A 13943-nucleotide genomic window follows, 5' to 3' on the forward strand; every position below is an offset into this window, starting at 1 on the left:
CAACCAGGTTAGCAGCTAGCTAGGGGATCTGCCCAGATTTACCAAGTGGTGAATCAAAGAACTTTTTGACCTATAATACTTAACATGAAACTAGTTACTGCATTGCCGGTTATTTTCGTATGGTGGAAATTGTCATATTGAAGATCAGATACGAAAATTGAAATTATTCTGCAGCAATAGATTCAATGTCACTATATCCTGAGCTGTACAAATATTAAATAGGTACATGTAGTTCATACGAATGAAAATTACCCGCTATACGGTATTAGTGGTGGTTGTACCAACCAACTAGCGGATCCCTGTGTTAGTGAGGGCGGGTAAAAGTGGTTACATATAATGATGTAATGCAAGGTACAGTTGGAGTCAGTGTGTTTCAGTTTTTGCCGTATGTGCCTACAGACTGGTGTACAGCCTGTTCACTCTGGGAGGACCAGAGGCGGAGGCTAATAGCACGGGTGTGCAACTACTGGGGATACTCGTGGCCAACAAGATGCCCGCCTTTGAACCAGCCACAGCTGTGTCTATAGAAGAAAAGAAGTGAGTTTGAATCAATCTCGTTACTAAACCTTACGTACGTATACATGTAGCGTGTAAACATGGCGAGCATTATAATAATAGGCAATTGAGGCAAATGAAATAAAAAATTTTTTTAGCGATCTTGCTGTACATGTAATATAATTATGTATTGTTGTATATATAATTATAATTATATAATTAAGCTACGTACATACATTATATATATAATATAAAATTATGCATTAATTGTCTTATTTGTTTTTTGTGGTTAGCAGCTGCTCTGGTTTTTATTAACAGGTTCTTTATGTCGTTTGTGAATTTGCTTGGCTCCAAGCCCAAGGCGGTGTATGGGGCAGCTGCTGAGGTGGTTGGCATGGCAATGGCTCAGATGGAGGAGACAAACAATGTGAGGGATTTATAAGTATATCACTCTGTGTGTGTGTGGGTGGGTGTGGGTGTGGGTGTGTGTGTGTGTGTGTGTTTATTTAAAGCTGTAAATTGCATATTACGTACACGTATGATAATTGTATATCTGCTGAGGTTTGACTTTGAAGTATGTTTGAAATCTAATACGTACTTACATGTATAATGTGAAGTGAATTTTCCAATTTCGTGTACCTTAGCTAATTTGAATGTCTACCCCACCCTCTCCCCCTCCTCCACCCCCTCCCCCTACCCCTACCCCACCACCTCCCCCTCCCCTTCCTCCTCCACCCCCTCCCCCTCCTCCAGTTTTCCCTTCCCGACCTCCAAGATGTGGTGGTTGAACAGCTCACACGATTGGTCGCTGATAGGAACGAGCAAAACTTCCTCACATGTCTACACAAGATACAGACGGCCTACTCCAAGATCACAGACAGGTGCGAGTGTTAGTTTAATTAGAGTGGTGATGATTTGTTGACATGTATAGCTTCATTCGTTACTCTTGTACAATAATCTAGCAATTAATTATTCCATTTCTAGCAATTGAAAAAAGCTCTTAGTCCAATAAATATAATGGCTATTTTCACGTCTTCCCATTTTTACCCTACATCACCCCCATCAGATTTGTGGAGAAGCTGCTCTTTCTACTGCCCAACTTCCACGGTGTGTTTCGCAGCATGTGTTTGGAGATCCTCTGCCCTCAGGCGGACCTCAGACCACGCCTCTATCTGGAGCTACGAGACAAGGGCTTTCACAGCATGCTCACACACAGGTAGGAGGGCCTTTGTACATGCACACATAATTGTACGTACTGTACACCCACACTGCTCTGTCAATCCCACTATCCCCCACTGTATATGCATAGTTGTGTAACTATTATTATAAATGATATCTCGCATGTGTATGTATAAATTACTAATGTGGTTTGAAATAAGCTACGTTACATAGCATACAGCCTATTTTTAGTAAATTTTATTCACCTGTACTTGATGATCCTTTTCCCTTCTCTTTCTCTACCCCCCCCCCCCCCCCCCACCTCACCCTCAGAGATGAGCCCACTCAACTGGCTGCTCTGGAGATCATCAAGAGGTTGTCTCAACACCACCACCTTGACACAGAGCACACGGCTGCTATTGTTCCCATGGTAACAGGGTTCGGTACCCACTCTAGTGAGTCGTGTCGACAGCTCATGTACGAGATACTCATCATCCTGTACAGCAACTTAAAGTGAGGGTCAAAGGTCACGATAGTTAGTTGATACAATAGTTTTATTGTGTGTACGCGATTGCCTCAGGGGTGAGGATTCTCCGGATGAGGTCACACTAACGAGTGTCAAAGGTCAACTGTTGGAAGGTCTCGGAGATGATGCTGAGAGTATCAGGTACAATACAGTGAAACATATGCACTTATAATTATACAATCTGCTGTCAGTGGATATTACATGTACAAGTATGATTGTGCTAGTCCCCACTGCAAATTAGAATTAGTGGTTGTAATATTTGATCCAAAAATATACACTGCTGTATACAGATTTCTGAGCTCTTCTCTAAGATGGTTCAAAAGTTGTCTTTTGCAGCTGCTACATATATACTGTACACTTTAATACTCTTATGCATCACCTGACCTGTATATACAGACTCAAGATGTACACGTTTTGGAACGCCAGTACCCGTCTCTCTGGTGACACCCTCCCCCGGCTCACACAGCTGCTCCCCGTGCTCTACTCAACCGGAACAGAGCGACAGTTCCTCTACAACTCCACTAACCTCTTATTAGAGCTCACCTCTCGTAGCCCCGACTTCAACAGGAGCGTGTTCGATGACCCCCTCTCAGAGTGCAAGTTTGAGGTGGGTGCATATAAAATTATAGTGTTGCTAAATGATATCGTATAATGTGTTATTTTGTATAATAAGCCACTCTGTACAATTCAGTACGCCCATTTTTTGACATGCAGCTCAAAATAACGACATAATTAAATTATAATCACCTGCTGTATATAATTACCTGTTGTACGCTAATTTTTGAATCAAAAATATTGTTAGCCCCACCCCCACCCCACCCCCTCCTTACAGGAGTATAGGGGGCTGGACATCTCGTGGCAGCAACGTCACCTGACTCTGACCCCCATGTTTGCAGCCACCCTGGCCAGCTCCCCTGGGGGAACACTGCAGACAGAGCAGAGCCTGGGGGGAAGTCTAGGCCTCAGGGCAACACAGCAGAGCCTCGCATTCACTCCTACTCAAGGTAAAGTGCCAATAAGATGTGTACTGGTATGGAATACTACAATAGAGTAATCCTGGAATGGGAACCTGTTAAAATGTGTGGCCTTCTGTTCCTTTCCATTTTCACGTAGCTGCTGGCCTGCTGCAACTTTTTGAGTGTATACATATATACAGCTATTATAGATTCCTCCACCCCACCCACCCCTCCTACACAGAAGCCGATTGTGGTGGTTACAACTGGATGGCCCCATCCCTCCAGTCTCAGGACGTCTCTTTTTCCATTGGTACCTCCACTCCCTCGACAGCTGACTCCGCCCTCCTCACCATGAGACCGCCCTCTGGTCGGCCGTTCAGACCAGTAGGAGACTCGTTCGGAAAGAAGCGCCTCGGCACCATGGACTCTCAGGCTACAGGTACTGCACATGGTGTGCTTATTTACGTGCAGTTAACTTTCATTGTACTTAGTTGTGCTTGTTTATAGCGGGGCCCTTTTAGGCAGATCAACAATGGCTGTAACACAAGTCCAAACACATGTATATACTATGGAGACTTTAGTGCTCATTAACCTGGCTGTTATAGAGGTGATAGGTGACCTGACTTGTGTTTGGGCCGGACTCCAACACTATACATGTATCTTTAATTGGCTTCCTCACAAAATATAGAATGTGTTTTCGTTGATTGCTAGTAGTGTGCTAACATTATCGTTATATTGAGTGTTTTACTTGATCCTTGCTACAGATCCAGAAGAGCAGAAAAGGTTAGAAGTGCTCAAATTGAAGCGCCGGTTCATCCGGGACAAGTCAGCTACTAGTGCGTACATTGCCAAGATAGAGGCTAAGAGGAAGATCGCAAGACAGGTGAGCACATTACCATGGAGAGCAGCTGGACTTGCGTGTTTCGAGGACAGCCATGCAATATCATAGATCACTCCTGCTGTAATACAGTACATATAATTCTATACTGAGGTATTTTTGTGCACCTAAAAATTGCCTTAGCAATAATTAGATGTACTTCGTAATTATGACATGATTTGAGTATTGTCTTATAGTGTTCAGCCGTAGAGGAACTCTATACTCCTCCTGTAGGAGACTGTGCGTCGTCAGAAGGCGTCTCGTGACAGTCGTGTCGTGATGTACCGCCAGTATCGTGTTGGGGAGCTACCAGACATCCAGATAAAACACTCCGAGCTCATCAGACCGTTTCAGGCACTGGCTCAGGTAAGAGGGGACAGGGTACATATGATTGCATGTTGATTGCATAATTACTAGTCCACAAAAAACATTTGCAATGTAAGAGGGGCTGTGTAGGATTGACGGGAAGCCCAAAAAGGCGTGGAAACAAGAAAGCGGGAGAGAACCGTACATAAAAAATTAAACTTGTAATAACTTCTCACCCCCCCCCCCCCCACACATATAGCACGACAGTCGCTTGGCCCGGATGCTGTTTGCTCAGCTGTTCAAGTCCATCTTCTCTGAGGGAGAGCGAACTCTGGAGGAGGAGGCTAAAGGTACGACGGCAGCTGTCAGGAATGGACTCAATGCTGTCATGGAAACCTCCACACTCTACTACCCACCATTCATCGGGAGTCTACAGGTATTCACTTAAGTAGTGGGTTGCTTACGTAATTGTAAGGACAAATCTCAACTCTTTCCTTTTTACTTTATGCTCTGTTTTTTATTTTATCCATTTTGCTCCTCTGTAGGATGTGTGTTTCCGCCAGAGGAGTTTGGACCTTGACCCCGCAGTGGTATCAAGGGCGTGTCTCATGTCCACTCAAGAGCCGATAGGAATCATGCTACTAGAGAAGCAGCTGCTCAACAGCGCTGACTCAGCAGTCACCCCTCGTCCCTCCAAGAGGTCACGAGGAGAGAATGCCCCATTGCCTGAGGGCACCATTGCTTGGGTAGAGGTGGCCAGGTACTTATTTTAATGATTATAAATTTCTTTTTGAAGATCAAATAATTGTGGACATGTAAATTATAAAGAGAGATATTGTGTACATACATATACGTACGTATCAGTAATTAATTCAAGCAATAGAAGCTTTCAATATTTTAACTACTCCACACACAGACTGTACAAGTCCTTGGGTGACTTTGACAGCCTGAGGGGTATATTCAGTAGTCAAGTGGGCACCAGGCCGATTACCAAGGAAGCCATGGATGCTGAGGAGAGGGGAGACTATCTCGAGGCAGTGGAGAGATACAAGGAGGCCATTGGTCACAACTGGGGGGAGGGTGGTCCACTGCAGGCAGAGGAGGACCTCTGGGATGACTCACTGCTCCAGGTGAGTGGTGCATGGTGGAGAGCAGCTTATATAGACTTGCGTTTTTACTGATGAGAGGTATTTTGGTAGCTATACATGTGCGTAACCTTGAGGCCACATACAATGTAAGTTCAGATTTTCCATTTTTCAACCAACGTAAGAGTGTAGCTTCCCAGTACTACATGTATATAGAACTATTTGAAGTACCGACCGGCCTACTTGTTTTGTGTGCTATTCAATGGTGCATGTACTTAGATACAATTAATCCACCATTTCTTGCAGTGCTACAGTCACCTGACAGAGTGGACGGAGCTAGAGGCTGCAGCTCTGGTCAATGTGGATGAGAGCACCCCCCCTAAACTGGACAAACTATGGGACGACAACTACTTCACCGTGAGTGTCTATGCATTATGTACTCAGCTCCCGATCATGTCATTTGACTGTCACAGGAGCACTACCTCCCTCATTTGATCCGGGCCAAAGTGAAGCTGGCATGCAGTGGTAAGGATGACCCTAACTTTGCATCATTTCTAACCAACTCACTGAGAGATGCTAAGAAGAAGGCGCTGCTGGAATCAGAGCATTCAATGGAATTGGCCCTCTACTCTATTCTCCAGGACAACCATGATGGGGCAAGATACTACACTGGACTCTGTCTGCAGGCTTTCCTTCATGTACGCACTCACGCATTGCAGCTGCTATTATTTGCAATGTATTGTAAAAATTTATTTGAATTAACGAGTGCATGGAGTTGAGTTGCCTTGAGAAATTTGTCAGTAGTACTAGTGTATGTATAGCATAGCATATACAACCAACACCTCACCGTATTAGAGAAAACATAAAGTCAACAACTACCACTGTAACATACACAGTGGGACCACATGATAGGCTCTGCAATATAATTTTGCTTTTTGCTTTGTACATTGCAGTGTTTTCATATATGTGACAGGGCCTAGGAAAACAACCCTTATGGAGCAAACTAATTAATTGTATTTTATTGCTTAATTAAATAAAGCAGTGCTTAAGCTTCAAATTGATTACAATATCACTCACTTTGCACCTTCCTACCCCAAAATATTTTCGGGTGAAAGGGGGACAGTATTGACCTACCGTTTTGAGAAACTAATGTTCGAAGTTCTATCCGTATACAAGAACAGCATGAAAAAATTCAATGGCTGCCTTGTAACGGCTATACAAAAAAATTTTCGGATAAAAAATTTTTTTTTTAGTTAGAGGAGATATTGAAGTTACTTCTTATGAAAGAAAACCAAAATCCTAAAATAGCTCTAAATATTTTACTTTGTAGTGTACTGAACATTATTAGTTTGCTCCATAAGGGTTGTTTTCCTAGGCCCTGTCACATATCACCCTCCTCCCATACACGCACACTCACTCGTAGGATTGGTCGAACATTGACCAGCTGCTCGTCAAAAGCCGTACCTCGCGTTTACACGGACTACAGATACTGGCTGAGATGAACGAGTACCTACAGCTCATTACTTGTACTAGCGACCTCGAAAGTCATGTGACCGGCCTCCTGCAGAAGTGGGCGGGACGGTACCCTCACCCAAAGCTGGATCCGATCCGAGTGTGGGATGATATAGTAACAGGGCGTTGTCTAATGATGACCAAGCTCCTGGAGAGACTGCACTTTCTGGCACCTGCCAACACGTACGCACTGTACATGTATGAGTAAATGTATGTTATAATGTTTATGTATTATGTATGTACATGTATGTATCAGCCATTACACATATGTACCGTATAGCGGGTATATTTCGAGGGTATAAATGTTCGCGGTTTTCGCGGATTGAGCCTGTACCGCGAAAATTTATACCACGAAAATTTATAAATAGTAGGCGTGTTCAGTATTATGGATTCGAGGCTAACGGTGTGGAGGTACAGCTGCATGTTGATGCGCGCATGCGCCAAAAGGCTGGAACTCAGACCACGAAAATAAAATCCGCGAAATCCTTTGTAGAGGTCCATCCGCGAAAATTTATACCCTCGAAATATACCCGCTATACGGTATGATATTTACGTATCTACCTGTTGTATTATACACATGCAATGGTTAGTAGCTGCATGGAATACACCCTCAGAGCTACACATCTAGCAGTTGAGAAAATTGCTTATTAAAATTTTTGTTGCACTTTAATCAAGCTAATATATGTCTGAAACTGTTTGCAAATACGTACGTGTACTTACCACTAGCTATTTCACTTTGACTACACTAGGGTGACACAAGGTGTCATGGGGCGAGCGTGTTAGCAGTACAGGTGGTTCACATCTATGTGTTGTGAATACCTATGCCTGTCTTGTTCCAAGTGTGCCTGTCTGGCCTCAGGAGTCTCTGTAGAAAAAAACACTGGCTTATCATCATGAACGCCACTTGTCAGTGGCACTTACCCGAGGCTCTGCTGGTTTGAGTTGAAGCAGCCATTTCCTGTAGGCGTGCCTGTCTGGCCTCAGGAGTATCTGTAATGAAAATTACACTGGCTTATATCACCTGTACGCCGCCTGTATACTTACCTGAAGCTCTGCTGGTTTGGGTGGAAGCAGCCATTTGCTGTAGGCGTGCCTGCCTGGCCTCAGGAGTCTCTGTGTCCCGTCTCAGTTGCTGGGATGCTCTATTGGCATCCAGTGCAATGGTTACCTTGAATCTTGAGTGCCCTGTGCTTTTCTCTGCGTTTGGCTAGCCTGACTTCTTTCTCTTCAGCTGTTTCTTGGGCTCTTGCTTGTCTGTCTCGATCCCTCCTTATTCGAAGTCTTTCTTGTTTGCTTTCGTTGTCAGGATTCATTTTATGCAACTTTTTCTTATGCCTCCAGTTGTGCAAAATACACGAGAATACACGAAATTGGTAAGGACCGCGTGTGTAAAAACCGGCTATCAGGCCGTACGGACGACTTACCATGACATACATACATACATACATACAGAGAAATTGTCTACCGAGGTCACTACGATAAGGCTCGCTACGCTCGCCCCAAATAGCTTTCCTATAACTAACACTCCCCTCCTTTGCAGGAGTGCCGAGGACTCAATGGAGGTGGATGGTAGTGAGGGCAGTCTGTCTGTACTGACTACGCAGTTCTCCCGGGAATTCACTCAGCTCTATCTCAAGATGGCCGACAGTGCTAGGCAACAGAGCAACTATGCCGTGGCAACACGCTACCTCAAACTCACAGAGAAGGCAGTCAAAGAAGTGAGCATTCTGAGCATGAGCTACTGTACATGCATCTCTATGTGCAGCTCCGTACCCATGGTTATCTAAGTTGTTATAGTCAGATTTCCCCACCCTACTGACAACACCCACCTATTTGTGACTCGATATTCGCCTATAAAACTTAGTTTAAATGCTGGAAGTAATGGCCTACATGTCCCTGTCAATACGTTTAATGTGTCGTACGTACAGTAGCTGCCTATCAAGCTATTTCTAAAAACTACATGTACGTACATGTAAGTTTAACGGATTAGTAAACTTCAATTTTATTTTCCCATGCCTTCATCCCCCTCCCTCCACAGCACTTTCCGGGAGACACCGGGCTCAAGTTGCACTGGCTACACAGTGTGGCGAGGATGAAACTACAACAAGCAGAACAAGACCCCTCCCCTAAGAAGATCGAGCCAATCATAGGTCTCATTGAACGACTACAAGAGTCCAACTCGGACACCGTTACCCTGGGCAACCACACATTGTCACGACAACATCACCTATTGGAGGGTGTGGCATGTGACCAGCTGTCACAAGCGTTCAGAGAGGAGGGGCTTCTACTCATGGACGTGCTCTCTGACGATAGAATGGCCCACCTCCGCGACATTATGGGTGTGGCTAGGACTGAAACACTCACTCCAGACCAGGTACACACACACACACACACACACACACACACACACACACACACACACACACACACACACACACACACACACACACACACACACACACACACACACACCTTATCGTTGTTGTTCTTGCGATACACAGCTTCTATGTACATGTAGTTTGGAAGTATCAACCCTAACTCATACGTACAGTTCATATCTTACAGTGAGTACATGCATGTACATGTACATCGTAAGTTATGAACATGCGGTCAAAGTTACATACATGTACGTATCTAGGTTAACCTAGCAGAAAAACCTTATATACCCCACACATGGCCCAAAAGCAAATCGTCACGATGGACCACCCCGGCTTTTGTTTGTGTAGGTGTCCCACAAGCTGTTACTGCGTGCACTAGCCTCTCTGAAGAATGGAGTGAGGTCTGGGACAGCTGATCACAAGGCCAGTGGGGAGGGGGAGGGAATGGTGTCCGCTCTATTAGAGATGGCCGCCTTCTGTGACAGGCAACTGAGACTCAAGGAAGATGACGGTAGGTTGGGTATACTATGAACCTCCTCTAATCACCATAATGTGTACTTATTATTTCTCGATTTCCATACTAATAAATTAATAAAAAAACTGCGACGCTCATTTTTTCTGTATCTATATGCTACACTCTTGTCCCTACAGAAATCGACTCTTCACTGGACACAGAGGTAAGAAAACTTATCATAGCATTGCTTCTTCTGTCTGAAACCCCCCTGTTTTTCCCACCCCCCTACCCCCCACATACGTCTTGTTTCCACCCCCCACAGAGCTTCCCCAGCGTGGTGGTGGCCTACTCCCTTAAGGCCATGAAGTTTGGCTCTCCTTTGGCCACTCAAAGATTCCCCCGGCTACTACAGCTGGTCGAACTCTACCCCGCTACAATGGAGACCTTCCAAAAGAAAGTGAGATACCTACATGCTACAGAAGAGTATACCATATAGTGGGTTATTTTCGTATGGTAGAAATTTTCATATTGTAGAGCATCATACGAAAACTACCGCAATAGGTTCAACGTCAACTATCCTGAGCTGTACGAATATTTAGAATTTGATTGGGCAGTTCATACGAAAATGTTCACCAACGAAAATTACTCATTATATACGATATTATTATTGTTACAATACACTAATGACTTCAATTACCAGCCATGGATTTATTAACTTGGAAATGTCTGTTGGTGGTGTATGGAATATAGCGTGAATGAGTATACAGTATATCACCCCACCCCCTCTTCACAGAGCAGGGATGTTCCTGACTGGATGTTCATTGGTTGGATCAGTCAGATGGTGGCACTGCTGAATAAGGCCGAGGGACCGGCTGTACATGAGACACTATTGTCAATAGCAACCAACTACCCTCAGGCACTCATCTATCACTTTAAGACCAGTAGCAGTGCGTTTGAGACCCACCCTCCGGGAGAGACAAACCAAGACACAGTCGATAAGTACGTACATGTACGTGTATGTTCACTGCTGCTGTAGTGTATGCATGTGTATTGTAATGTGTATTGTAATGGTAAGTTGCCCAGTTTTTGTGATAGTGTACATGTATATAGCTTTGGCAAGGTAAATGTGCTGTGCTTACAGTTGGTGGGTACGTGCTGTGCGAAACGTTTTACAGTAGTATATCTAGTACGTGTCTAGGAGTGGTAGCATTGACCTGTAACTCTATATCATGCATTCAATGTGAGTATTTCGCATGTCTTCAAAATGCTTCAGATTATGTTATACTAGCTTGTAGGCTGTTTCAATTCACCGACTGTGTACCCCCCCCCCCTACAGACTGCGTGCCAAGCTGACCAATAAGCTGGTGGATGGTGTGGTATCTGCGCTTGAGTTGCTCTGCTCCCCGGAACTAGTGTTCAAGGATTATTGTGACTACGACCTCAAGCCTCTCATGGAGGCCAGTGTCGAAAAAAGAAACATCTCCATGGTGAAAAAAGTTTGGCGTGGACTACGAGCACAGCTACAAGAGTGGGAGGTGGGGTCATCGGGGTCACTGTACGGAGGAGGGTCTAGTGATGGGGGTTCCCCCTCCATCGAGGTCGGCTCCAGACAGAAGAGATTCGCCAAGGTATGGGTTGAGGTCAAAATTTTAACAAGACAGCTTGCTCATTTTATGCACATCTTTTAATTTGCTTATGATTATTGTTTGTCTATTACGCACAGTTCACATATTATTTTAGTCTACACGAGCATTGGCACGGTATGTACACTATACACCCACACACACACACACACACACACACACACACACACACACACAGGACTACATTCGCAAGCTAGATGATGCATGTGGTGAAGATGGCAGAAAGCTGTGCTCCATGAAAGCTGCAAGCTTCAACAGTGTGGTGGGGAAGTTGTTTGAACAGATGAAGCCAGGACTCAACAAGATAAAGGGGGCTGGCCTCCTCAAGGAATACTCACCGTGGCTGGCGGGTTTCCAAGGCAACCACTACCATGAGCATGTGGAGATTCCAGGTACAACACACAAACCATGTCGAGAACTGTACACATATTCAAACAGCTTGTAAGACTACGTTGATTGTGTGTTAACGGTGCACATTGCTAGTGTACGTATTACGCACGTAACATTTTACTATTGATTGTACTGTGAGCAGTTGGTAGAGCAGTGGCCATTGATACGTCGTCAGTTGATTTTATTATAGGTTCCTGTGATTGCAAAAAGCATGTTGAGATCGTTATGTTGTCTGCTTGTTTAGTTTGACCACTTTAACTTCGTTGTCGTGGCAGCACTAAGTGATAACAATTAACGTATTGCTCTGCAGGTCAGTATGATGGCAGCTCCAAACCTTTGCCAGAGTACCACGTCAAGATATCGGGATTCGATGAAAAGGTACGTAGAATTGTAACAACACCAGTGTAGTCTACTAAAGAAAATCCCTTACAATTGAGAATTCTCCTTCATGCCCCCAGGTGCTGGTGATGTCATCTATGCGTAAGCCCAAGCGAGTCACGATCCGTGGGGACAACGAGAGAGAGTACATGTTCCTGGTCAAGGGAGGGGAAGACCTCCGACAAGACCAGAGGATCGAGCAGGTAAGGGGGAGAGGCTACAATATTAGCTTTAGTACTGCATAACTATTACTATAAATATTAGTTGATTTTTAATATGATTGCTTTGTGGAAAGAGTCAATGTTTTTGACGTAACTATTTGTTTCTTGGCACAGCTGTTTGGAGTAATGAACGAAGTGTTGTCAGAGGATGCAGCCTGCTCCCAGCGAGGGATACGACTGAGGACCTATCAGGTGGTCCCTATGACACCAAGGTGTGTTGCTATGACTATAAAACTACTCTAGAAAAGTCGAGTAAATTTAGTCATGTGATATAGCAAACCAGTCATGTGACACCACCCCCTGCAGAGTGGGTGTAATAGAGTGGATGCAGAACACAAAGCCACTGAAGGACTTTCTCGTTGACAATCTCACTGATGCTGAGAAGGGGCGGTTCACTGACGCCTTCAAGTATCAATCTGATTGGCTCAAAAAATACGGAGGGAATTCCAAGGCACCCACAGACGTTTACAAGGCAATGTACAAGTAAGACCACCAACTATACATAGGCTATTACGACACATCACTCCCCCCCCCCCCACACACACACCCCCAACACCTCCACACACTGCCCCCCCCCCCCACGCGCACACACGCACACACACAGGAAAGCGTCTAAAGCTGACGTTGAGAAGGAGTTTCGTCGTAAAGTGGCGTGTCTCCCGTGGGACCTCCTCCGCCGTTCCTTCATGTCCCTCGCCACCACCCCTGAGGCATTTCTCACCCTCCGCTATCACTTCCTGCGCACGTGGGCCTCCGTGTCCATGTGTCAGTACGTGCTGGGTATAGGTGACCGTCATCTCTCCAACTACATGGTGGATATGGAGAGTGGGGGTGTGATTGGGATCGACTTCGGACATGCCTTTGGAACGGCCACTCAGGTGAGAGACAGTTACGTAGTGTGTAGTCAGTTTGACCGTACCTATAGATATTGTGGCGTTGATCTTTGCATATGAATTGTAGCATAGTGAAACCTATATGGTCGGTCTACTGTTATAAACAGTCCCTGGGCAGAGCAACAGTGGCTGTAATAAAGAGGTGACCTGCTACAGACATGCATGCTATGGAGACTTTGATATCCATTAATCCCTTGCGTATAGTATTATAGAGGCTGACCACAATAAACAGGTTTCACTGTTTTCGCTGTAAATAGAATTCCGGTGTTATCCAGTTGTATTGATTTTGCCCCCCTCCCCCCCCCAGTTCCTCCCTATCCCTGAGCTAATCCCATTTCGTCTGACCCCTCAAGTGATGAATCTCCTCCTGCCCCACAAGGGGCACGGGCTATTGCGCAGCTGTATGGTACACACCCTGAGGGCACTCCGACATTCCTCCGCCCCCCTCCTCAATACTATGGACGTCTTCGTCAAGGAGCCTCATCTGGAGTGGCAGGTAGGGGTGGGGAATATGGTTGGCATGACTATTATCAGCTTGTACATACACCCTCCCCTTATTTACCTGTGTAGATACAAGTTTCTTTGGATATATACATGTACATGTACTGTAGAGGCTTTAATTAACTTTTCTCAGGAGTAACATACGTAATTATACCTAGCTGTACGTACAT

General features: G+C 45.0%; 1 protein-coding gene and 1 long non-coding RNA gene across 3 annotated transcripts in view; one reads left to right on the forward strand and one right to left on the reverse strand.

The window, feature by feature from the left end:
- Positions 1-13943, forward strand: part of LOC135351030 (DNA-dependent protein kinase catalytic subunit-like) — a 48784-nt gene that overhangs the window by 33868 nt on the left and 973 nt on the right. For both annotated transcript variants that reach the window (XM_064549925.1, XM_064549927.1), the window contains 32 exons: positions 1-7; positions 400-537; positions 814-922; positions 1249-1376; positions 1562-1711; positions 1987-2166; positions 2234-2320; positions 2576-2786; positions 3012-3183; positions 3377-3574; positions 3900-4018; positions 4247-4378; positions 4578-4754; positions 4864-5078; positions 5235-5448; positions 5710-5820; positions 5877-6101; positions 6827-7098; positions 8456-8633; positions 8954-9289; positions 9642-9804; positions 9945-9970; positions 10070-10204; positions 10541-10746; positions 11084-11375; positions 11569-11782; positions 12091-12158; positions 12239-12361; positions 12494-12591; positions 12686-12862; positions 12984-13257; positions 13580-13768. The exon at positions 1-7 is cut by the window's left edge and continues 133 nt beyond it. In XM_064549925.1, the coding sequence (XP_064405995.1) occupies positions 1-7; positions 400-537; positions 814-922; positions 1249-1376; positions 1562-1711; positions 1987-2166; positions 2234-2320; positions 2576-2786; positions 3012-3183; positions 3377-3574; positions 3900-4018; positions 4247-4378; positions 4578-4754; positions 4864-5078; positions 5235-5448; positions 5710-5820; positions 5877-6101; positions 6827-7098; positions 8456-8633; positions 8954-9289; positions 9642-9804; positions 9945-9970; positions 10070-10204; positions 10541-10746; positions 11084-11375; positions 11569-11782; positions 12091-12158; positions 12239-12361; positions 12494-12591; positions 12686-12862; positions 12984-13257; positions 13580-13768 (5324 nt within the window). The remainder of the gene's footprint in view (positions 8-399; positions 538-813; positions 923-1248; positions 1377-1561; positions 1712-1986; positions 2167-2233; positions 2321-2575; positions 2787-3011; positions 3184-3376; positions 3575-3899; positions 4019-4246; positions 4379-4577; positions 4755-4863; positions 5079-5234; positions 5449-5709; positions 5821-5876; positions 6102-6826; positions 7099-8455; positions 8634-8953; positions 9290-9641; positions 9805-9944; positions 9971-10069; positions 10205-10540; positions 10747-11083; positions 11376-11568; positions 11783-12090; positions 12159-12238; positions 12362-12493; positions 12592-12685; positions 12863-12983; positions 13258-13579; positions 13769-13943) is intronic.
- Positions 7663-8292, reverse strand: LOC135351053 (uncharacterized). The gene is made up of 3 exons (XR_010399358.1): positions 7960-8292; positions 7837-7905; positions 7663-7780 (listed from the first exon to the last, which is right to left on the reverse strand). It is a non-coding gene; the product is annotated as an uncharacterized LOC135351053 (long non-coding RNA).

This window comes from Halichondria panicea, chromosome 17 (genome assembly GCF_963675165.1).
Source record: "Halichondria panicea chromosome 17, odHalPani1.1, whole genome shotgun sequence".
Classification (NCBI taxonomy): Eukaryota; Metazoa; Porifera; class Demospongiae; order Suberitida; family Halichondriidae; genus Halichondria; species Halichondria panicea.